The sequence below is a fragment of the Seriola dumerili genome, unplaced genomic scaffold (genome assembly GCF_002260705.1).
Source record: "Seriola dumerili isolate Sdu_G_001 unplaced genomic scaffold, Sdu_1.0 BDQW01000110.1, whole genome shotgun sequence".
Lineage (NCBI taxonomy): Eukaryota > Metazoa > Chordata > Actinopteri > Carangiformes > Carangidae > Seriola > Seriola dumerili.
Window position 1 is genome coordinate 6,059,452 of NW_019174365.1, and position 24,265 is coordinate 6,083,716.

General features: G+C 42.1%; 2 protein-coding genes across 3 annotated transcripts; both read right to left on the bottom strand.

Annotated features, from left to right (window-relative positions):
* Window positions 1–886: 886 nt before the first annotated feature.
* On the bottom strand, window positions 887–19,964 carry LOC111223034 (ankyrin repeat and IBR domain-containing protein 1-like). Its single transcript, XM_022747001.1, has 21 exons — window positions 19,810–19,964; window positions 16,051–16,401; window positions 12,983–13,154; window positions 12,694–12,825; window positions 11,725–11,916; window positions 10,272–10,389; window positions 9,908–10,128; window positions 8,873–8,961; window positions 8,644–8,788; window positions 8,327–8,487; window positions 7,725–7,813; window positions 7,311–7,441; window positions 7,072–7,206; window positions 6,743–6,829; window positions 6,540–6,606; window positions 6,146–6,291; window positions 4,939–5,117; window positions 4,730–4,781; window positions 4,498–4,551; window positions 4,242–4,365; window positions 887–3,889 (listed from the first exon to the last, which is right to left on the bottom strand). Exons 2-21 carry the CDS (start codon window positions 16,236–16,238, stop codon window positions 2,367–2,369), a joined length of 4,005 nt encoding a protein of 1,334 aa, XP_022602722.1. The 5' UTR covers window positions 16,239–16,401; window positions 19,810–19,964; the 3' UTR covers window positions 887–2,366.
* On the bottom strand, window positions 17,331–24,116 carry LOC111223035 (receptor-transporting protein 4-like). 2 transcript variants are annotated; one of them, XR_002665158.1, is made up of 4 exons: window positions 24,004–24,116; window positions 23,417–23,588; window positions 22,250–22,643; window positions 17,331–17,346 (listed from the first exon to the last, which is right to left on the bottom strand). XR_002665158.1 is itself a non-coding variant. In XM_022747002.1 (3 exons), the coding sequence occupies exons 1-3, from the start codon at window positions 24,017–24,019 to the stop codon at window positions 22,301–22,303; spliced, it is 531 nt and encodes a 176-aa protein (XP_022602723.1). In that variant the 5' UTR covers window positions 24,020–24,116; the 3' UTR covers window positions 21,964–22,300. The 2 variants fall into 2 exon arrangements, 1 of the variants encoding a protein (XP_022602723.1); XM_022747002.1 differs by lacking the exon at window positions 17,331–17,346 and having other exon boundaries at window positions 21,964–22,643.
* Window positions 24,117–24,265: the final 149 nt, after the last annotated feature.

Genomic DNA, 24,265 nt, shown 5'->3' on the forward strand with positions numbered 1-24,265 from the left:
AAGCTTCAAAACTCACACTATCAATTATAAGTGATGCATGTTTGATCGCATGTCACATTATAACTGGCTGCTTTCGTAAAGTCGAAGGAGGAATTTCATCAAAATCAGAATTTGTTCTTCGATGGGATTTCTTTTTCTTTTTTCTTTTTTTTACATTTGTTTGGCATGCTGTCAAAGTATGATTAAAACACTCCATCATTACCATTCCAGTCCCCAAAGCACCAAATCATATCTCAACACAAAAGGCAGTGTTTAATTCTGTTGTAAACATTATGGTTGGGCAATAAAGTTTAAAGATAAAGGCTGCACGACAACCCAGGAGTCAGAGTGCTACATCACATTTGAAAATGAAATTAAAGGCCGACTACACTTGAGCAACATTCAGATAAAGTGGTTGTTAATTATAATGGAAACTCAAAGTATGAATAATAGAAGAATCAATTCTTTCAGACAGCCTCAAAGCAACGTCTGATTGAGTAAATCGCTAAAACATGGGCGTGTATTCTCTGGGGATGAGGTCAAATAAGATAAAACAGGGCTGAAAGGACAAAAAATACAAATGTGCATCAAGAACCTCAGTGTATTATGGCAACAGCCAGAGTGGTGTGTTCTCCATTAACTTCCATTAGCAACTTGTTTAGCATGTTTAAAAAGTAATGACACTAATAAATACCGACAAATAAACAAGTACAATCGAAACAAAAGGCACACAGACCCAACAACTCTGGTCTTAACTGGAAGAGATTTCATCTCTATGATAAGGAATAAAGGAATTTAAAAAAAAAAGAAGGATAAATTACAGTAAAAACCCAACTCATCTCCCATCTATCAACAGCACACTGCACTAGCCATCAGTAGTGGAACAGATATGATAAAAACAGCAAACTTAAAAGTTGCAGAAGGATTTTAATTTACAGTATTTCACAACTGCTTTGGTTCAGATTCCATCTGCAAAACCGTTAATGAAGAGATACACTGACTTAATACATTCTTCCCCTGAACACATTGTGGTTTAATGTTATACTTTCCAAGATTACAGTAGTAGTGAGATATTTACATTTTAGTGAAAAAGTAAACTAATGCAGTGAAGTTCATTATAGTTCATAAAATGTTGTGGAGGTGGAAATGGTCTAGAATTAGTTAGTTTGACAGCATTGTCTGATAATGACAATTTTATTTTAACATGTAACACTGAATAAAATTCAGTGATGAACATATTCAAAATTGTGATGCCCTGATAAACATAATTACCTAATTTTATAGTGATGTTTTCATTGTATGTGTTAAGCATTTTGTGTTGAGTGTTTTGCAAATTGAAACCGTTACAAAAACTGGGCCAAAGCAACTGTAAAATACTGTATAAAAAATATTTGTATGAAAGTCATGGATGAAAGCTCATCTTTGATAAAGACAAAGAAGTACATGGAATGAGTCGCAGGACGGTGCAGTGCCCAGGAAAATTAGAGGGTTCAATCCCCCGTGAAAACAAGCACCCATGACACTGAATTCCTACTGCTGAGACTGACCTCTGACCTCTCTGTGCAGAGGGGACAAGACAATTTATCTTCTGTGATCATCTGAGTATTACAAAAGATTTGTTTCTGTCATAAAATCCAGATAAGCACATCATACGAGCGTGACGTTTACCGAGCAGGCAGGTGTATCGTGGTTCTTTGCAGCCTACTGACAGGAAAGATCAGTAGTGTGTTGGCTCTCTTAACAAAGCAGGCACAGTGTGCATGAAGGTCCAAAAATCTGAATTAGGCCCTCTGATTGTACAGTACGCTGACAAGCTCCAAGGTTAAAGTTATCATCATATTTGGCTCTCGGAGCTCTGAACAGGCTCATGGTTGGGTCGGTGTGTTAATAAAGTGTTGGTGTACGAGGCAAGTTTGGATTTCAGCAGCACCAAAACTTCACCCTGAACAAACTGAGACGACAAATACAGGAGGCAGGGAATAAATAAAATAAGACGTGCAGCATTTTATGTGTTATGATATCAGTAGCTTTCCATTGATGGACTCTGTTTTAAACACTCATTTGTTTTCAAAGAATAAGTTTGTCTGTTTTTACAGCAGACAAAAGCACTTAAAAAAAAAAAATAAAATAAAACTGCGTATGACATCATCTTTACTGGACAAAGTCTGCAGGGCTTTATGTCCTCTCTAGATACAGTATAATACATACAGCAACACTCAACCCCCAAAGACCTACATCTTTCATCGAGGCATCAACGTTATATCTTATATTTCTCCATCAGAGTTTCACTCTAGTTTTCCTGTCTTTGATTTTCTTTCCTCTTTCACTTTCATCACTCTCTCATCTCTCTCTTCCTGTACTTGGCTCAATTTTCTCTCTCTGCTCCATCACACCAGGTGTACTTGCTCCTCCCACTCCTCAGGTGATTGGTCCACCTCTAGCTGAAGAACCAGGTCTAAGTCTCTCTCCGTGGCCGGGGCAGTGTGTGCGGGACTGTTTCCACGTTGGGAGTGTGAGCACGGGTGTGTGTGCGCTTCGTCCAGCGACAGGTCTGCCACACACCCTGTGTCCACACCCTCCTCGCCAGCCTCTCTGTTTTCCAGCTCCAGAGTGCTGGGCCTCGAGGTCTTCAGGCCCTCCACGCCGGCAGCACCTAAACGGGGACTCGCCGACCCCCTGTCCGCTTCTGGCTCGCCCTCCAGGGGCTGCCAGAGCGGGGCGGGGGTCACGCCCCTGGAGGTTTGGCTCTCTGACTCAGTCTCAGTGTGTGTGTCAGGGGAGGAGTCGGTTTCTGTGGTGGGCGGGGAAGGGATGAGGGCCAGGCTCTGGGGGTTGTTCTGCGGGTTGATGTTGTTGTTAAACCAGGCCATGATGTTGTCCAGCAGCTGGGCACTGGCTGTGGGGTCCAGGGCCTCCAGACTCTGAGGGTCGCTGGGGGTGAAAGGGCCCCCTGGGGGGATCACTGGTGAAAGCAGCAGCTCCGGCTCGAGCTCTGGAGACGGGAGGCACAACTGGGCAGGGGGCTGGGGCTCTGTTTTGGGTGGGCGTTCAAGAGCGTAGGCAGGAGGACGCTCCTGAGTGTAAGAGCTACTGTGTTCTGGGCAAGGGTTGTAAGAGCTGTCTGGTTTTGGGGTGCTGTCATACGTGGCTGCGTGCTCCCGGTTATATGAACTAGGATGGGCGGGGTTTGAGGTGGGATTTTGGGTGCGTTCTGCCGTACAGGAGGCAGTGTGTTCAGCCTCAGCCAAATAAGCAGTGGCGTGGCAGTAACTCTGCTCTTTGCCGTCATAGCGAGGATCTGTGATGGTGATATGGTCGAGCACATATGGAGCTGTCAGTGCACTCTGTTCCTGTCTATGGCTGCAGTCGCTGTAAGCGGGTTCAATGGTGTAGGGAGCAGTGAGAGTACTGTGGTTGTATGTGTGGTGTGAGCAGAGCTGCTCCTGGGTGTGTGTGTCCAGGTCATAAGGAGTGGTTATGTTCCCCAGTTTCATAAGGCTGTCTCCCAGCTCCAGCAGCTCTGCACTGAGAGAGGGAGGTGGGGGAGGAAGGGGGAGAGGGTTAGATGTGGGAGGCTGGGAGGTGGAGTCTGTCCTGTTAGGGGGGCGAGGAGGATCCAGGAGAGAAGAGGGGAAAGATGAGCCTCTGGCTCCTGGAGGACCGTCCGTGTTGAGGGAGTGCAAAGCAACATCACCCAGGTCTCCTGTGGGACCCGGCCTCCTCTCCTGTCCTCTGTCCAGTCCACGCTCCAGCTCCGCTCTCCCCTCCATCCCTCTCTCCAGGCCTCCCTCCAGGCCTCGCTCTCTGCGGGAATCCTGGAGTGAAAGCTGGATGGCCAGGAGGATGTTCGGGTCATCCTCATCCAGCGAGCCCAGCACTCTCCTACGGCCCTCGCTCCTCTCTGGAACTTCTGGAACAGAAAATGTCATATTAAAACGAGGACTGCTTTGTGTGGCTTGACTGCCAATTGATCCAAGTGATCAATGCCCTTGTGTGCTTCGACAGACCTGATTCATAGAGCCATAAAGTAAAATCCCATTTGCTGGTTGTCTGGTGCAGTGACAAGTCAAAATTTATAAATGGAGGCAGGGAATAGAGTTGGACTGGGATATATAGTTTGTGCAAATGCATTGCTATAAAAAATCTGCTGTATATGGTACTATAAATGCCCCATAGAATACATACACCTTTCTTGCCTTTTGGATTATCCTTCTGTAATAAAGATCATTATATAAGGCTACGAAACATTCTGTTTTCTAGACCTGTGTTGTCACTCCTCCTGCTGGTCTCTGGTGTGTTGCTGCTGCTTCTGAGGTTGTGCAGACTCAGCATGTCTCCTCTGCGCCGTGGCCTGTGTCTACGACGGTACTGAATGTCAGCATAATCCTGCAAAGAGTGATTCAAGCTGGGTTACAAAACCAACTCTAAGCAGCTGTGACATTTAGTCTATAGTGTTGTAAGGAAACTGAATACAGCCCATGCATATGCAAAAAATGGCAAGAAACTATGGTACATTACCTGTGACTGCCTCTCTCTTTGATCTGCTCCCAGTACAGTGTGACGATTCCCCATCTTAACACATAAGAAAACTTAAGTCAGTTGCAGCCGTTGTCATGCATTAATATGACTTCATACAGAAGTAGGTCACCGAAATGCACCAGTGTGGTTTGAGAAAGCAGCATTAGCTTAGCAAGAACTAAAAAAAGTTGGCAGAATAAAAACGTTCATGTTTTGGTGTGTCTCTATTTACCTCTGGAGAGGCAAAGCCAAGATACTCCCAGTCCCATGATCCTCCAGGGTAGCTGAAACAAATACAAACACAAGAATGTTTTATCAAGGGTATTTATACCTGTACTTTGTCTCCTGAGTCTCTGCCAGTGTCTCTTCTGTGCAAAGAATTTGTTAACCCGAGCAAAGCGAAACTACATTTTGTTTATGTGTGAGTGTATTTGTCCTTACTTCCTGCGGGGAAGCTCAGGAGAGTCGTTGGGAGCCACGCCACGGGCCACTGATGCCAGGAACTCCTGCCTCTTCTGTTGGACCAGCCGGGCTGCACTGATTATCTTGTGACACGGCGTCCTCAGGTACGGCCGGTTCACCTTCTGTGCCAGATCCTCCACTACCATCTCCAGGTCGGTCTGGGACGAAACAAAGAAAACATGCCAACTCCCATCTACTCAAAGACTGGAAATTCAAATTTAAAAAGGGATTTGTAACATATATTTAACTCATACTGTAGATAAGATATGGGCTGATTATCTCACAGCAGACTTTATTCAATATTAATCCTTTTTTAAGTGTCTGAAAAGTAGATGAAATGGACCTCTAGTGGTTCAAATATTTTTGCAAGGATCTTCTGTGCTTAACTGTACTTAAATTCAATCACTACAATCTCAACACTCAGCATGACCAAAAAATCATTATCACAGCAATGCTGCAAACTAGATTAGTACCATGTTATGAGAATACAAAACACCAGCTAAAACAAAAGCAGTGTTTTAACTATTAGGAATGTCCAAGCATCAAAAATGCAAATTAGAAACTGCACTAACACTTTGGAATTCAGATTAAATCTTATCTTATTATCTTATAAAATGTGGTCATGCATAAAAGTGCTCTGCCCAGAAAGTGTGAAGAAAAATCATTTATATGCAGTATATGCATACAAAAGGGAAGGCATAGCTCAGGTATTAGAGCAGGTTGGCTGCTAGTCACTGTGTTGGCGGTTCATTCTCCAGCCCCTCAAACCCAGGGTTGTGTCAGGAAGGGCATCCTGTGTAAAAATCTATGCCAAATCAACTATGTGGCTGGTGTTCCCCTGTGGCGACCACTAATGGGAAAGTCAACTATGATGCGTATATGCATAAAAAAGTCATGTTGTGCAGGTCACTTGCCCAAGGATGCCTGTACAGTCTCTCAACAGCAACTAGCCAAATGTACATGAATTTTTCTTTGGATATTTATGGTCCTCAAATGGCAACCCGGCCCACATACCGATTTGTACATAAAAATACACAAACTAATGGTAACATTGCCATTTGAATCTAGGAACAATACTTTGTTCTAACCATTTAAACTCTGGGGGATCCAGTTAACAGCTGAGCTCTGAAGTTGTTAGTCTTGTTGTTCCAGTAGATGCATGCATGACAGATATGTATCATTTTACCTGCATGAGCTCAAATATCTCTTTCTGGGTGCTGCCTTGCTGCAGGAAGAAGCCGTATGGGTAAGAGCACTTCAGCACGCGCCGCGTCTTCAGCAGCTCACACACACCGTCCTCAATGAACCGTGTGTCTGGAGGAGTGCCTTCACCTGCACCAGAAAAGATACACTTATACAGGCACCATTATGGTCTCTGATTTCCTTGTAGCAATTAACCTAGCCAGTATTACAACGTGGTTTGGATTAATGTATTATGATAAAGCCAAAGCTTGGGTGTGAGGCTGACAGAACTATGCTCTAATCACGTATTAGCAATTTTGACAAACATTTTGACATTTGAAACTCTATTCTGATGCAGCTCGTGCCAACAGGTTGGGATCAGTATAAGAGAGACATACGGCTAATGAAGGCTCTGCTCAGCTGCTCCATCTTCTCTTTAGCTGTTTTCAGCAGCTTCTGCTCCAACTAATGGGCAGAGAGGAGAGAATACACATTTATTATGTAATGATCTTGAGATTCAGATGCATGCGTATGTGTGCGTGTGTGTGTGTGTGTGTGTGTGTGTGTGTGTGTGTGTGTGTGTGTGTTGAGAGAGAATTACCTTATAACTGTGTTCATGGTTCTTGAAGCGAGTGTAGTAGTGCATGAACCGGTCCAGCTCCTGAAAACTTTTGTGCTTCTTTTCTGCCTGTAACAAAATGATGATTGGCGTGTGTATCAGTTTGTGTGAGTATATTAAATGCTCTGGAGCATTTCAACATGTGCTTATCTGACAGGTGATTGTAGTTCTTGTATTGTGGAAATGTGAGCAGGTAAATGTACGTTTGTGTGGATATATTTTGGTTGCATGTATGTATCAGCGAGAACCTGTGTGTGATTAACTGAGTGTGTCTTCTGTATTTTAGTGTCTGAGTGTGTGTGTGTTTGTACCTCGACAGTCATCTCCTTGGACTGCTCCTCTAGCTGTTGGATGACCTCATAGCGAGTACAGCGATAGTACCCTCCTGTTGATGAGCTGTGCTTCTTCCACTCCTCCAGACAGATCCAACAGAAATCATACTTACACTACACAAAGAGAGAGAAGATGTTTTTAATAATTTAAACCTAAATATAGTACATAATGGAAGAAAAATATGCTGACATGCTGACAAAGAGATTAGTGAGTATACCTTGGCACACTGCATATGGTTGCAGCCCTCATTCTTCTGAATGGGTGACTTGCAGTTGGCACATGGTTTGGAGTTGGTCAACAGCCACAGGCAGTTAGCAGCATCCTCATAGGCCTCGCTCACACCTGCCACTGTGGAGAGTACACACAAACACACAGTTCAGCTACATCTCAATTGTCCAACACCTGCCTTACAGACACACACATGCATGCATTTGGCAAATATCAATGACCTGAACACCTGCCACTATGTTATAAAAGTAAATTAGACACATCCTGGTAGGCTGTGCCAACAGCTTTCGTTAACTGCCTTACTGTGGTGCCATCTTACTGAGGTGCAGCTGAAATGATCTCTGGCTATACCAGAAACACCCAGAAAATTCCAGGAAGCACAAACAATACAGGACAGACTTACACTCCTCAGGCTTCATCTCTGTGACTTTCTGGAGCCAGTTCCTCCACATCTGACAGTCACATGGCTCATGGGCCTCACCAAGGCACTCCCTGCAGACAGGGAGGGGCATAGTAAATTACAAGGCACTAAGACTTAAGGAGTCTGACAACTTGTCATTCTTTTCCAGAAAGATAAGAGAGGGAAAATGCACAGCAGAATGAAGTCATAGTTTGTGATAACATATAATTTGTTGGGCTGATCAAAAACAAAAAAGATAATAGCTGCCTCACGTAAGTTTTTAGGTCAGTTTTGTGAGCTGTGATAAAGAAAACTGCAATTTACAGTGCGGTTTTCAAAAACAAGACTAATGGTTAACGCTGTCACGCCCTGAGTGAACAGTAATGACCATGTTCAACAAAGTGGGCTCTTCTTCCAGCTGTGGAGAAAAGGGACAAAGAGGGTGGCTTAAACATTATATTGGCTTATACTTGAGCAAGGGAGACTTGTGTCTGGCTTTGCTAAATGGTATGTTAGTAACACCTTGTTTATATGTATGTTAAGATAACTATGTGTGCAGGATAATTGCATGTGTGTGTGTATAGCCAATGAACCATGAAGTGTACCAGCAGAAGAGGTGACCCTTGCCACAATCAACAGCTGGTGAGGGCAGAAGTGGGAAGCTGTGTGGGTCACTGTCCCCGGGGCCTGGTCGAGTGAGCCTCACCGCTCGCTCACAACGGGCTGCAGGACACCAGCGGATGGCGGGATTGTTCTCCACAAATGCCTGGGAAAAAAGGGTGACAAGAGAGGAGATAAGAGAGATGAGAGAGAAAGAAAGGACACAGCTAGAAACGAACGATAGATGTTAGGCGAGGGACGAAGACACACAAAAAAATAACAGGGAGAAAAGCAGAGTGTATGCATGTATGAGTGTTTCTACCTTGATGTCAAACTGTAGGTACCGCTGGTCCATCTCTCTGGAAACCACACTCTCTATCACATGCACTGGCACCAACTGATAACACTCATACGCTGGGCAGAAGATATTGTGTGCATCACCCTCCTGAATCTTTACGTTGAGGAACCTGAGAAAAACACGAACGTAAGAAAAATGTAGAAGACATCTAATACGTATGCAGGAACATTTACACACAAACACAGGTCCCTACCCCTCCCAACAGGCTCTGCAGAACTCATGGCCACAGGACATGTCCACTGGGTCCTCAAAGACTGAGATAGAGCAGAGACAGATTCCACACTGCAGAGGGACAAGAAGGACAAATCACATGATTTACACCGACTGATAGCATAATAGCACCTATAAAATTGTTGTATGTTCCATTTAATAAAGATTCTGTACTTTTTGCTGTGTCATCTCCATCATTTTACACAGAGGAAGGACAAAATAACAGACTGTGACTTTGCTAGAGGATTAAGTCAATTCCATTGTATGTTTTGAGAGAATATGATGTGGCATATTTTTCCAAGGTTCATGCTGTTTCATCATACCTTTAAAGTAATATTAAATCCCATCCATAGCCTAAGATACACCCAAATGTCCTTTATCTTGTTCATGTAAGTCTTCAGGTAGAAGCAGCCTAACAACTTGGGATCTGAACATTTTAAAAGCCTGAAAGTTAAACTGCAGCCAGGATTAGCAGGCAGACAAATGGTAAGGACTGGATGTGTAATTACGCCTGCCTCATCAGCAAAAGTGGACAACAGGCTGATGCTGATGTAAAACTACAAAGAGCAGAGAGAGGAATTGTCAGAAAGAGGCCTATGACCTTCTTTGCTCTAATAAGATGAGACATTAACCTACTGTAATCAAACAAGTGAGACACTTGGCATTCTATCAAAAGCTCAACTACAATAAAAGTTTTCTTTGATAAGAAAAGTTTGCAATATCTTAACACGTCAGTCCGTTCATTCATGTTATCTGTTAACACATGGCTGCCATTTAAATACAGGGAACATACAGGGCCTGTCTTAGATTCTGTACATTTAGATTAGACTGAAATCCAACAGGACAATGAAAACTGTGCTGTTCACTACAGTTGGCTCCCAAGGTTAATAGTTATGACTTTCAGTAATCCTGTCATCACAACCTACCTCACAATCCCAAAGCAATCAACAAAAAAATTCTATTCAGAAAAAAAAGCAAAAAACAGTCTTGTCATATTTAAGTCATCACTCTGTCTTACCGTAGCCAGGCCCTCCTCTCCAGGTGTGAGGCAGCTATCAGTGGGAGAGGTGAGGGTGAGCGTGAGGGGTGAGCGCGGGGTCCTAGGGGTGCGGGGTGAGGGTAACGTGTCCCAGGCATTGTAGCCACTGGGTGGTGGGGTGGGCATGGCCACGCCTGAGCGCTGACAGCAGCCCTCAGCGTCTGACATCCAGGCCTCCAGAAGCTTTTCTCTGTCCCAGTCTGAGAGAGGGAGGAGGTTAAATACATGTTTAGAGACAGGGAACAAATTCTATATTATTTATTTTTCATAAATATTGCAATCTCACTGCAGTGCTGTGAGGTTCAGTCAATGTATAAATGTGAACTAAAAGACAAACACACACCATGTGCTCGGAGCAGGGCCTCAGCAGTGAAAAGGGGGGCTTGCAGCATGTCTGCCGTCTCCACAATCAGCATGTCCTTCAGCCTGCGCAGGTCCTGAAGCTTCAGTCCCTCGTAAGGCTGAAAGGATAGAGTGGGTAAAATGTTAGGAAAATACACACAGAAATAAAGAAAGAGGAGGCTGAGATGAAAGACAGAAAAACGAGAAGCAGAGAAGAGGAAAACTATGTCAGAGAGAAGGTGAGGGCAAGAAATTATGAGAAGAGAAAAATATATTAAACAGAAACAAGAAAAGGATGAGATTGAGCTATGTTTAAGGAAGTGAAAATGATAATGTGAGAAAAAATGAAAAGGACTGGGATGTAAGGCAGTGAGCACAGGGGGTTGTGGTGGGAAAGAGAGATTAAGTATTAGCATGGATTTGAATGCTGGACGGAAGATCAAACCGCTATCAGTTGGCAGCAGCCACTGCTAGACGACTGTGCTAGTGCCCTCTGCTTAACTAAGACCCATGACGCAAGGTGTGTGCATTCTCATATTCCTATACTTGCAAGAACCAGTGCAAGTTTGTAGAAGATATTTTGTTGAGAAATTGGTGACATTTGAAGGTGAGTGGTAAGAATACCGTCACAGGCACTGCGGGCTTCAATGGTTACATAGAAGAATGAGGGGAGCCGTTCAATGCAGATAAGTGAGAAATTTAATCTGCTTAGTTTGTCCACAAATGCAGGCACTAAGAAACATACAGAACAAAAAAAGACTGAAATAGCAGCTACTCGCGTTAATTTACTGCTTGACATCACTTGGTTGACCTCAGCAAAAGCTGAGTGAATGAGAAAGATAATATAAAACTGTGAAATACTGATAGCACAAATGGTCTCCAATTTGCTTTCATGTAGATTTCCAACAGTCTATTCAGAGTAATAGTTATGATCCTGCATCATCTATAAATTTTTCTTTCAATTGACTAATTGTTGCAGCTCTTTAGGAAGAGCCACTGTGTACCTTTTTTATCTTCATATGTTTTTTCCTTGTGCTTCTCTGTATGAGTTTGTCTAAAAAAAAGCAGGTGTTAATTGTGTTATTGTTATGCCTGTATCACATTTCCTTCTGTAAAAGCAAGATGATTGCACACATGACTTTAAATGACTATTTAGGAACTTCCATTACTTGAAAGGTTTACAGTTAATTAAATTTAAATTTCTACATGAAACTGTAAGCACCTGGCATAGTTTTGAGTTAAGTTTGCTTGACAGTATGAGAGGTGAAAATAAACATTAAGCATTTCCCAGGCAAGATGCCACCACTGTAAGAACAATGTAAGAAGTGAATGCTTCAAAGTTTGACAATGACTTACCAACTAAGATCTGTGACTTTAAAAAGCATAAAAATAACACATTAATTATAAACGTCAGGGCAGCAGGAAACCCCCAGATCTCGTAACTGTGGTCTCACCTCCTTGTATTGCAGCAGGTTGGTTTCACCATGTGCGTCTGTGTTTGACTGCTGAGCTGAAGAGGAGGAAAAAACCATCTGTGACTCCAGGCTGAGGGCCAGCTCTGTGTGGTGATGCCGCTCAGCATGGTCACATGGCGTCAGCTTGTCCTCATCCTCCACAAAAAGGTCCGCCTCACTCTGGATTAGCAGCTAGAGGGAGGGACGAGGAGGGAGAGGAGAGAGAACAAAAGAAATGGGTGAAAAAAAAGAGAGAAATGGATAATGTGGAGGAAAAAGAAATTGAATGAACTTGCAACCAAAGACAACAAAGGAAGCCAGAGGCGAGAGCAAGGGGAGCAGACAAAGAAAAAACAGGAGGAAGGGGGAAAAGAGAAAGAGTAAAAAAATATGATGGTAGAAAACAGACAAGATATATGAGAAGGGGAAGACAGTGACATGTAAAGAAAGAGGGAGAAAAATGACAAGTAGAGGAAAGGTAAAAAATGAAAGGGAGCAATGAAGGAAGAAAAGGACATATAGTAAAATGGGTTAAAGGGGTTGAAAGGTGTACATCAAGAAAGAGGTGTAAACACAGTTTATGAAAGGTTGAATAAAAGATGAAAGAAGAGAATGTAGAGGTGAAAAGAAACTTTCAAACTTTTTATCTTAAAGGATAATATCTGGGTTATTTTTAGGCTGCCCATATCAGAGCTGAGCTCAATGTTCTTTTAATTCAAGGAGTGGACTTTCTTCCTGCTCCAAAAGCTGTACAATCTTTAAAAACAAGGGAGGAAGCGCTACTTGGATCTGACAGTAATGAAACACAAAGCAGATGCTCCCTATGAAAGGACAGGCATAATGTTCAGCCTACATATTTGACTGGCTATAAAACCTTTGCCAAATCCAATCTTAAAGAACTCAAACAGATCTGCCACACACAAATGATGGCTCATCCTAATGTTTGAATTTCAGAGCACTTTCTCTCACCTCCACACAGCTCTTCATGCCTGCAGCAGCAGCATAGTGCAGACAGGTGCTGTGGTGGTTGTCGGTGGCGTTAACGTTGGCCTTCTCGTACTGGCCTCCCTCCAGCCTGGCCCCAGTCCAGCTTAGGATCATCTGGCAGCGGGGAAACCCACAAATACATCGACACATTATTTGTATGTCAACTTTAATAAAAGCAATGACTTAATACATTACATCACGTTTTTTTTCCCCACATCAACATGTGAGTGTGTACACTAAACTATATATATCTCTGCACATGTGTTTGTACCTGTAGGCAGTCCGCACGGCGCTGCTCGTCCCTCTGTGGTCGGGCAAGTCGTGGTGACAGCGCTCCCTCTGGCAGCAGTAGGATCTGCGGGCCTTGGCACAGCACATGGAGGCACGTCTCATTGTGCACATTACGCTTGTTGGGGTTCCCCTCTTTGCTGAACAGGAAAGACCTACACAATGCAGGCAAGAAAAAGATTAAATAAAATAGGAGGACAAAAGGACAATTATAAGGAAAGAAGGCTTTAATCGGAGGGTGGAAGGGAAGGTGGAGAAGAAAAGTAAAACGCGCCTAAGAGAGATACAGAGATGTGGAGAGGGAGGAGTGGACGGAGGGATGAGTGGAGGACAAAGTATGGTAGTGAGATGGTCTGTGAGATGAGTGTTGGTGGGTAAGACGAAAGGTGGAGAGAAGGAAGAGAAGAAAGATGGCTGAATATTGACTATTTCTGTTTAGCATCTCTGAGATAATGGACATGCTGGCTGGCGGGTGCACACACACACACACACTCAGATGGTGATGGATGTGCCAGTTGCACCAGGAGCCCAGCTGTGGTTGCAGTTCTGTTTAGTAAATAGTTTTTCTCTGCTCTTTGTCTGTCAAAATCTCCATTTACTGATTAGCTTTCCGCTCTTTTATATGGCACCTCCTATTCCTTTCTTCCTCTTCAAGTTTCTTTCTGCTTTTTTTGAAAACTTCCATTTCTCTTTTTCTATCCTATACTTATTTTTTTCTCCTCCTCTACGGTGTCTATTTATATTCTATCTTTCTTCCATTTGACATCTTTTATTACATTGTCCCATGGCAGCTGTGTGTTAAACTGTAAAGAAAAACATGTTTCTTTTTGATCAGTGGTTATAACATGGGTATTTGAACCTTCTCAGTAATGCAAAAATTCAACAAAACAGAAGAAAATAATAAGATGTCAAAGGATTTCCACTGAAAAAATAAAACATCTCCCTCTCGGCTCTCTCCGCAATTTGGACACAGCAGTAGCCACTATTGAATTAGTGTCTGAATGCTTCCTTATTGTGCAGCCCTTCAGCCTATTCTTCCACTGCTCTCCTGCTCTTCCACTTTTGACCTTTTTATCCTGTCATCCACAAGCCCCCGAGCCTCCCCCTAATGACAGCGCACTGCCAATTCACCCGCACAGCAATAATCACTAATTATCCCCCTCTCAACTACAACCCACCACCCCCCACCTCCACACACACACACACACACGCACACGCACACGCACACGCACACGCACAGGATGGATCGCCCTAATATCAGTCTACTACAAACAACAGGCTAGGGGACGTCACGTTTTGCTGCAACTGTCAAGCGTCAAAGCTGTTCAGACAGTGCAGTAACTTGAGGAAACTAAACCTCAGAGAACACACACACACGCACATAACATTTTAGTGAAAAATAATGGGGAAGTTGCTGTATGTTGACAAATTTCTTAACACCGTTGCTTCTTCAAACAGCAGAAAAATCAATGGTTCATAAATGAGTAACCAAGTCAGAGTTGTTATTTACATGTTTCTAAGAGTGTGTACTCAGTTGTTGTGGAGGAAGGGTTACACTTCCTGAACTACACCCATTTTTCCAGTAATAGGTCTACTTGTGATTTCCCACTTTGCACATCTCATGGGATTACTAGCCAATACAACCCATGGAGATGACTACAGGAGAGCAAATAAACATTAAGCAGATACATGTTAAAAATAATCTGAAAAACAGACTCTGTATCTACCAGCCCACGCTTGTCCTCCATGAGTCTTTATTTTGTCTGAGATTTCTCGGTCGTCTATCTGCTCTGTCCAATCGAGCTGTTGGAACAAAGAAGCATTTCCTCTGATACTTATCAGGAGCCAAGCGCTGCGTTCAGCACGCCTCTCTGGCCCATTATAGGTTAGTGGGAAGGGACACAAATAGCACACCAATTGATTCACTGTGTTATATTCACAGACTCGGACACGTTAAGCAGTTGTGGAGTCACAGTTTCCCCCCTCAAAACACACAGGCACGTGTGCACACATGCAGATGCACAGATAATTGACTGGCCTTTTCAAACAGCTTCCTCTGACCCCCCCTGTAATCATGGAAAGAAAGGGCAAGAGAGAGGAAGAGTGTAAGGAGGAGGAGGAGGAGGTAAGGATGGCTATTGAGTCACTGAATCAGCTGTCTCGGTCATGGCCAGCAGCCTGATTATCCCTGCAGGGGGTACAAAGACACACTGGTGTCTTGTTCTCCATATGTTTTTTAGTTTGACCCCTTTCTTTTAGGTCATGTTAGACTCAGTCACTCTCCTTTATGGTTTCTCTTATGACATTATCCAAGGGAGAGTGTGCTGGTGTGTGTGTGTGTGTGTGTGTGTGTGTGTGTGTGTGTGTGTGTTGCATTCCCAGAATGCAACTCATTAGCCTCTCGTCAGAAACTCTGCTAGGTGCCCAGATCTTTTTCCACATAACAAGTTTGTAATGCAGGCTTTCTGCTAAAATGTTTAAGTCTAAAGCCCAGTTTGAGCTAACCCTGATGACATCATTAGTTATTTTTTCAGACTTAGAAAGCTCCCTCCAGAGCCATACAAGACCACTGCACAACTGTTTTCACAGGCTGACTACGACTAGCACTATGAACATCACCTGTAAAAACTCCTTTAATGTTTGTTTTTTGTTGAGATGTTTACAGGTGCTCAATGAAGTCATTGGTCATTTTAAAGGCTCTAGTTTGCGTTTTTTTCTACAAATATGTGTTGGTGATGGTCTAATTGCCAGTGCTCCTAATGGCTCATGCGCTTTTTCTAGTATAGTCTGTAGTCTGCAGTCTTTATAGTCTGTGTAGTAAGTTACTTTATTTGCCTTAAAAATACAATTATGAAAATGGTGACTCTCAGATATCTATTAAAGCTGACATACTGCTAATTGTTATTCAATTTAATATGACTCACTGCCTTTGTAACTGTATTAGATAACTGCTTAACTACATTATAAACCCCAGCCTCAAAAATGACGGTCAAATTCAATTGACTCCTCAAACAAATCCAAACCAAAATAGAAACAAAGCATGAGTTTTACCTGAGCAGACGGGTCATGGCATGGCGACAGACGTAGTGCAGGGCTGTGTTGTGCTGGTACTGCTCTCCGTATGATGCATTTGGGTCCAGGCCGTCCCTGAACTGAGGGTTACCCTCATACAGCTGCCAGGCCAGGGCCTCGTCGCCACTCACCAGGGCCTTGCGGAACTTGGTGGCTGTGTTGCCCATGGCTTCAAGCTTGCAAAAGGCCGCCTTAAGGGAGCTGTGGCAGATGCCCGTCTGCCCGTCTGCCTACGCCTCCCTCCTCCTCCTCCTCCTCCTCCTCCTCTTCCTCCTCCCCCGTTCACCACAGGTCACAACCTACAGCAACATGGTTCAGTGTTTTCCTGCCCTGTAAGTAGGAGAGAGACACTGATTAGAGGAAAAGGATGGTGGAAAGAGGGACATGAGAAAAGGAAAGAATTAGAATGGGTGGAGAAAAAAAAAAGGCTGGTGAAGGTAGGAAAAAGGAGAGAAAAATAACAAGACAGAAGACGGCAGCTAAGAGTAGGGAGAGATGGTAGAGAGATGAAGAGAAGATCAATCAATCAGTCCATCCATCGATCAGTTGATGTGCTACAGCGAGGACGTTATCTTACCGGAAATAGAGAGAAAACAGAGGGACAGAGGAAAGAAGCTCAGAAGACAGGGAGATAATTATAAAGAGGACAGGCCAGAGAGGAAAGTTAATGATATCCAAGCCATTGATTTGTTAGACAGTTGATGAAAGGCATGGTCAATATTACCTCAGCTGCCCACTGCGAGTCCGTTAGTTCGCGTTTGTGAAGAATTTGCATATATTAAGCTGTTTACATGCTTGTCTGCTACTGAAGATATGACAGTCTGAATGTGTGTTCAACCATGCAGCACTAATACACTGGGCCACAACCAGTTTTTACTTTGGCTCTCAGGGACTAAACCAAAGAATCACAAGAATCACAGCTATGGCTACTACAGCTGGGTTTACTCTCCCAGGCAACAGCTTGTAAACCTCCTGTTGATTCACAAGTTATCATGATCTTTTCATTATCTTTCTCATCCTCCTATGAATTTTAAACTCACTTAACTGGCATGACAAGCAGTTTTTATATCACAAAGGAATTATATGACATGCGACGCAAAGGTAATAACAGAGTGGTGAAAGGGAACAGATATGGGAAACAAACAAACACTCTCTCTTTTGTCACATATTGTTCATAATCACTATCTTTATCAATGTGTTCTGCTTCATTTCCTTCAAGTCTTCCCAACCTCTCCTTCTTTCTCTCTCTCACACACACACACACACACACACACAGACACATACAGTTTGTCCTGTCTTTAACACACACAAAGACACACCATTACATCCTGTAATGAGTGGAGTCTGTGCATGTGCCTGTGTGTATTGGGCCATTGAGATCATTACAGTCTTCATTCTATGGCCATCTGTCTGGCCCTCACAAAGAGCCTCTTTTAGCCCGGCTACAGTTGGCCACTGGCTGGCCAGGCTCTGGAACATTTGAATAACGCGGCTGGCTGCCTCCCCTCTTCTGCCTCCCATTTCTATGCAGTGACAGACAGGAAAAACACACACTGACAGACGGAGACATACGGGTCACACAGAAGCTGCTGCCACTGGCGAATAATAGCCAACATTTTGTAAGTTCTGCTCCTGTGATGCAAGCATTAGACTGGACCTTATCCATGTGTGTGTGTGTGTGTGCGTGTGTGTATCTGGAGGGATGATGGTGGTGGTGACGGGGGTTTACTATAGTTAATAGGTCAGTCTGTCTGCTTGGCTCTCTGTTTTGTGCACACTGGTTTACTTCCAGTTCACTTCACTTCACTGTGCATCTCTGCCAGTCTCTATCTGTTTCTCATACTAAATAAGGACAGGAAGTCTGGACATGGAGGAACTTTGGAATTCCAGGATCGCAAGTTCGGCTGTTTGCACTTGGCTGTGACAGTGCATTTATATACTATTATGAAAGCTCTTTGAGTCAATACGTCACTCAGTAGTCGGGTGGAGTGAGGCTCACGAAGTGGTTCCCTCCTTGTGGAATGGACACTTGTCCTATTAGCCTTAAACCACACCAGTAACACAAGTATGTTGAAATAAGTTTGAAAATCAACAATATGAAGTTACACTCATACCACCAGATCTACACAGAACCTCCTCTGGTACGTACGGTATTCCCCATTTCAAGAAATGCAATCATCGAGACTTAATGACTCATTAGCTCCAGAATCCCAAATGTTGTCTGGAAAACCTGTCTGATGATTCCTGCTTACAATAGCTCAAGTCACGGCATCCTTCGTTTCTCAAGAAACCCATCCAGTGATTCACACAATGACAAAGTCAAGCGTCACAATATTTTCAACCAATATCGCAATTCTTGATGCTACTGTGGGTGTGAGTGGGGTTCAAGCTAAAATGATCATCAGGAAATGAACCTGTCCTGGGACACAGTGTAGAGCCAACTTCACTGTTTTCTAAAAGAGAAGATGGATTTAGTCAGATTAAGGCTGCTACTAATAACTTTTCTCATTAGCAATAAATCTAACAATTATTTTCTCAAATAATCAATTAATTGTTTGGTCAATATAATGACAGGAAAATGGCGAAAAATGCCTATCACAACTTCCTAAAGCACAAAATGATGTGTTGAAATTTTTTTGCTATGCCTGACCAGCAGTCTAAAACCCAAACATGTTCAGTTTGCAATCACATACAAACAGAGAAAAACAGCAAATCAGCACTTATGAGAAGACGGAACTTGATTATCTGGCAGTTTTGCTTGATAAATGAATTAAACAACTGAATATTATTAAAAAAAGATATAGTTGAAAACAATTACTAGTTGCAGTCCTACCATGGACACTATCTGTCAAACCTTGATATTAATATCATACTGATGTGTATCTCAGCTCTGTGATAAGTGTTCACAGTCTAGCTATATTCAGCAAGTTATGATTGATTGAAGACTTTACAAACAAGAAAATAGCATTTCAGCCTTAACTGCTAACACCTTAAAAGTCAAATCTACAGTTACTACTTTGCTACTATCACCGTAACATGTCTTCAAAACAAAAACCACCCACTGCAGTGCAATTGCAGTTATCAAAACTTGCTGTCAGCTGATACACATTAACTCAAACAGCTCAACTAAAAGTATGAGTGGATCATGCCGCTGTATAAACAGCTGGGGGGCAAAGTCAGGTTGTCAAAAGACACATAAAACTTATACGAGAGAGTCAAAGTCAGGCAAAAGCTGTATATTGATGTACAGTGCAACTTAACTTCAAAATCACTTTGGCATTTACCATAATTAGCTAGGTCACCGCGTATCAGCTAAATATTCAGGTCAGACCTCGTGTGGTTATCCCCGAAGAAGTGTGTCAGCATGAAATGGAGCACAAAACAAACAGCAGCCGACTTCTCTCTGTATGTTTCTGTCCATGCGGCCCCTCGGTTAAAGCTCCTTTGTTCAACACACTGACAGTCTGTGTGAATAACTAACCCAACTAGAAAGCGACTGTTAGGTGTACACTGTCCGAAATGCTGCCGACAAAACGCTTTACCTTGAGTGTTAACGTTTCCCCATGGCTGTACCGGCGCCGTGGGAAAACGTTAACACCCAAAGCAGCCTACCTTCTTGCCGTTACCGAAGCTAGCAAACCGTTTCTCTCCCTCTCTCAGGTTTACGTTAGCGCGTTATGTTAGCCTCAATACCTTCCCTACAGCAGGACAACACCAAATCTCCGCCGTTCTACTTACACGGTGGTTTCACTTGGTCACTAGTCGCACATTCGGAAACATGCGAAAACCGAGGGCCATTATCTTATCACTGTCATTCGCACCCTTCGACTGCTTTTCCGCTGGACCATCCTCTCTGCCACCGGACCCAGCGGGGACGACGATGATGCTGCTGAGAGCGGAGGGGCGAGACTGACTGGATCTCTTCAGTATGTTGTTGTTGCTGCCAAAGAGAAAAGACCACTGCGCATGCTCGGCATCAACTGTCACAAGGAGGGCTCTCACCTGATTGGTCGGTTGTCTGGGTTCACTGGTTGGTTTTGGTGTATGGAATCTCAAAGTGTCAATATTAAGTACATTGAAGACATCGTGAAATAAATAAATCATGCAAATGGAAATATATAATAACAATTTTTGAAATAACTAAGGAAATATATCAAGACTCAACTCATTGTTTTGAAATGTTACTTCAGTATTCTTAGTTTAAAAATAATTAATTGGATATCAATTTATTTCATCATAGACATTTTTGTTTTAAAATACACTTTTAAATAACTGCTATTATCTTTAATTACGTTTTCAATGTCATATTTTATTTCATAATGTCACTAGCCCAGCTAGTTAACCAGCTATGTAATTAACTTGTTATTTAGCCTTAGCTAAATAAAAACAGAGTTTGTGTACTGTGTGTCTACAGCAGGGAGCTAAATGCTTGATACAGACTTATGGCAAAGTCAGACTGAAATTCGTTCCCATTTCTATGTGGAAAATGGCAAGACCATGGATATATTATACTACTATGGGAACTGGATACTGGATTCAAAGATGGCGCCCGGTCACTTGAATGAAATTGCTTGCCTGGTGCATGAGCCAAAAAGTTCAATAGCTTCTGGGTCTGTTTCCACTCCAAATGCATATTTGTGTTTCGCCCATTGGACCTGTCAAACATACTCCCACTTGGCCCATGGACTTTAGATAGGAATGATGTCACACTAATAAAACTCTCTTTCACAGTAATAAAACCTCCTTGGATTAAAAATTTGTATTGGAAAGCATAAAAACTGATCTTTATTGGAGTTGACGGTGTCCTGTCAACAATTTTACAAATACCTCTTATTGTGGTCTTTGAGGAAAATGCTTTTTGGGCCGCATGGGATTTTTCATTGCAATACCACAGATGGTTTCTGGGACAAATTGGCAGCAAGGCTGACTGACAATGCCATATACAGCTCTCTTAACATATTCATGGGCGAGAAACATTTGCTTCCAGTTGCCACAAAAGTAAATTTTGCAAACTGGTTTTCAATGTAACTACAGTATTATTTTGACATTGTTGTTACTCCAGCTAACAGTAGCTAACTGCATAAATGTGACATGTGGGGACATGTCAGCGTCTGAAAAACTATATGAAATTAAGAAAAGTGACATGAAATAAAATGTGACAAAACGGAAAACATTACAATCACACAGTTGTTGAAATTAAAATTTCTATAATGAAATAAAATGAACTGAACTGATATGAGAATACAAGTGATTATATTTGATAATAATGAATTGAATTTTCATTAATTATTTATTTAATATTGAACACATATTTGCGCAACTGTTTTCTTTTTTTAACTTTTTGTAAAATTGTATTTTAGCAAAATGAAAACATTCATATTAATTCATAATTGTAATAATTTGGGAAGTTAATGAGTAGCAGATAAAGAGTATTCAGTATTCTAAATGCACCCTAAAATACTCCATTACAACATTTTTACATTGATTTCCAACCTCCTTCAGTTGTGACCCCTGACCACTGTATTATATCACTGGATGTTAATACTGGTTTATAAATATATAATCAGCATTATAATTTTGTAGCTGCCCAAGGTGAGGATCATTTTATTTTGGTAAATTACTCAATATATTTTTTTTTAATGAGCTGACTATCTATTTTGCATGTGAAATCTTTATCTGTAAAGTAACTGTTATCTACAGCTACCAAATTAATGCCAAGTAAAGTACAAATGAAGTACAATAATATTTACCTCAGAACTGTTGAGGAGTAGTGGTATAAAGTGGTATAAAATAGAATAAGTTATAAGTACAAGTACAGTAGTTGAGTACTTGTTGTTACCACTTCTTCATCATACTCATACACAAAGCCACGAAATAATCATTACCCCAAAAACAAATGTGTGGTCACACTAACACTTTATTAATAACCACAAAGTACAAAAAATATGCAAATTCAAATATTTTCTTTAACATGCTTATCCTGACGGTGTAACATTGCCATTATAGACAATTAACTTCAAAATTAAATACCAAGAGAACTGAACAAAGTAAACAAAATATTAGCAATAAAGAATATGTGCATCTCAGCTAAGTTACCTGTCAGACTTCTAGCCTCTGCACCTCACACACACACTAAGCCACTTCCTCTCAATTTCTCTCTCTCACTCTCTCTCTCTCTCACACACACACATACACACACACACACACACACACACACACACAAAGACTTCTAGTCATTATCCTGAGTGCAAATGCCCATAATGCAGGCCTGACACAGGGTCTTCTCATGTGGTTTGGTCCACACTTTGTTAGAGGAGGCTGACGATCCACCATCATCGTCGTCATCCTCCCCATAGATATTCTTCCGGATCTTCGAAAAGAGCCTGACCAAGGCCTGTTCCACCTCTTTGTCTGAAAAACCAGGGAGCTCAAACATGTTGTTTTTGCAACTGCGGCAGGCCTGACCAAAGGGCCGCATGATCACCGTCCCCCGGTCACTCCGCAGCCGGTAACGGAACAACACCACCACCCGTGCTGAGGGCCAGGTCTTGGAGCAGGATGCACACTTGAAACTGTGGGGAAATGAGAAGACAGTTCATGAGAGGCATAGGCACAGAGGTATTCTCAGGTGTACAGCTACCCCTTTAACCTGTGAATGTTTCTGAAATTAAGTTTTTGAAAATTTTAAACTGCCATTTCAGTTTCAAACAATCCTGTGGTGACATCTGTGTAATAAAAAGTTTAACATGACACTTGCAAATGGGGCTGTTACAGTCCAAAAGTTTCAGACAGCAAGAGCCATCATCTTTCTCAAACACTTCAAACACTTACTTTATACAGAAATATTCTGTAATGTCCTTGAAGAAGTTACAATAAGAATTCACACTTGCAGCTGTGTCTTGTTACATTTGATGCATTAGGTAAACAGACTTACCTCTTTAAAAAGGTTAAAACCATAAGTGCTATTTTTTTCCACTACAATCCTCCCATAACTTTGTTGCTTTAAATATATCGTGCACTCTTTTGAGTCACTGTACAACTACAGTTGCTCTCTTTTACCAGGGTGCAGTTTTTCCACAGACTGGCATTGTTTTATCACTGCACATAACTTGCTCCCTTTCACATACACACAATTCATCATATGACCTGGCATGAAGTTGCAAAGAAAACAACAAAAAAGAAAAAAGAAAATAGGGTGGAGCCTGAGAAACCAAACAACACAATCAGTGTATCTAGTCACTGTTGTTATTGTTGGATTGCACGGTTTTTTTGGCTTCTTTGAACTGAATAAATACCACTGTGTATACTGTATCTTGCTACTTTAAGAATATAAAAAGATACATACTCTCCAAAGGCTCTGCAGCAGTAGACCTTCCAGCCTTTCTTCCTCTCCTCCTTGGTGACTTGGTCTGTCTGAGAGTAGTTAAAGTTGAGAGTCCACTGGTCTCCATAGTCCAGCTCATTGTCATCATACAGCAAATCATTAAAGGTGTCCAGCCATAGGCCAGGAATCCAGTCTGCACAAGAGTGAAACAAAAAATCTTGATGATCTCTGAGTTACTGAACTATGAACAACAAACAGACACTGCTCTTCCTGGACTGATAACCACACTCTAAGCATGTAGAAAGAAATGAAAGGAAGCTTCAAATACAAAAAGATAAAAAATAATGTCATTTTTCTGACAGGTCTGCCTTTTGGAAATGACTGCCACTCCCTTATTCCATCTTTCTAAATCAAAAATTCAAAATTAACATAACATGAAAATATAAGAAACTCATATATGTAGCCAATTATAAACACAGGGGAAATGAAGCAGCAAAGGCGTCAAATTGGCCAAAACAAATGTTGCATTGCACAAAAAAAAAACCAAAAAAACCCCCAAGAAACATAAATGCACTACGCAACAAGTATTACAAAGTATTATATGTTACCTGTAGATCTGCTCATGGTGCTCGGTGATCGGATAGTTGAAAAGCGCTTGGTCGATGAAGTGAAACGCTGAGATGAAGCGATGCTGCAGCTTGTGAATAGCGCTCTGGTCACAGCCGCTCTATTTATTATGTGACTACAGTTGATAGCCTGGAAAACGAAACTTAACACTACGGTTTCGCTTTCCATCTTTTTTTTCTTTTCTTTTCTTTTTTTTTTTGTTTTGTTTTGGTCCACCGTGTGCCGTCATGTGATGCAAAGCCA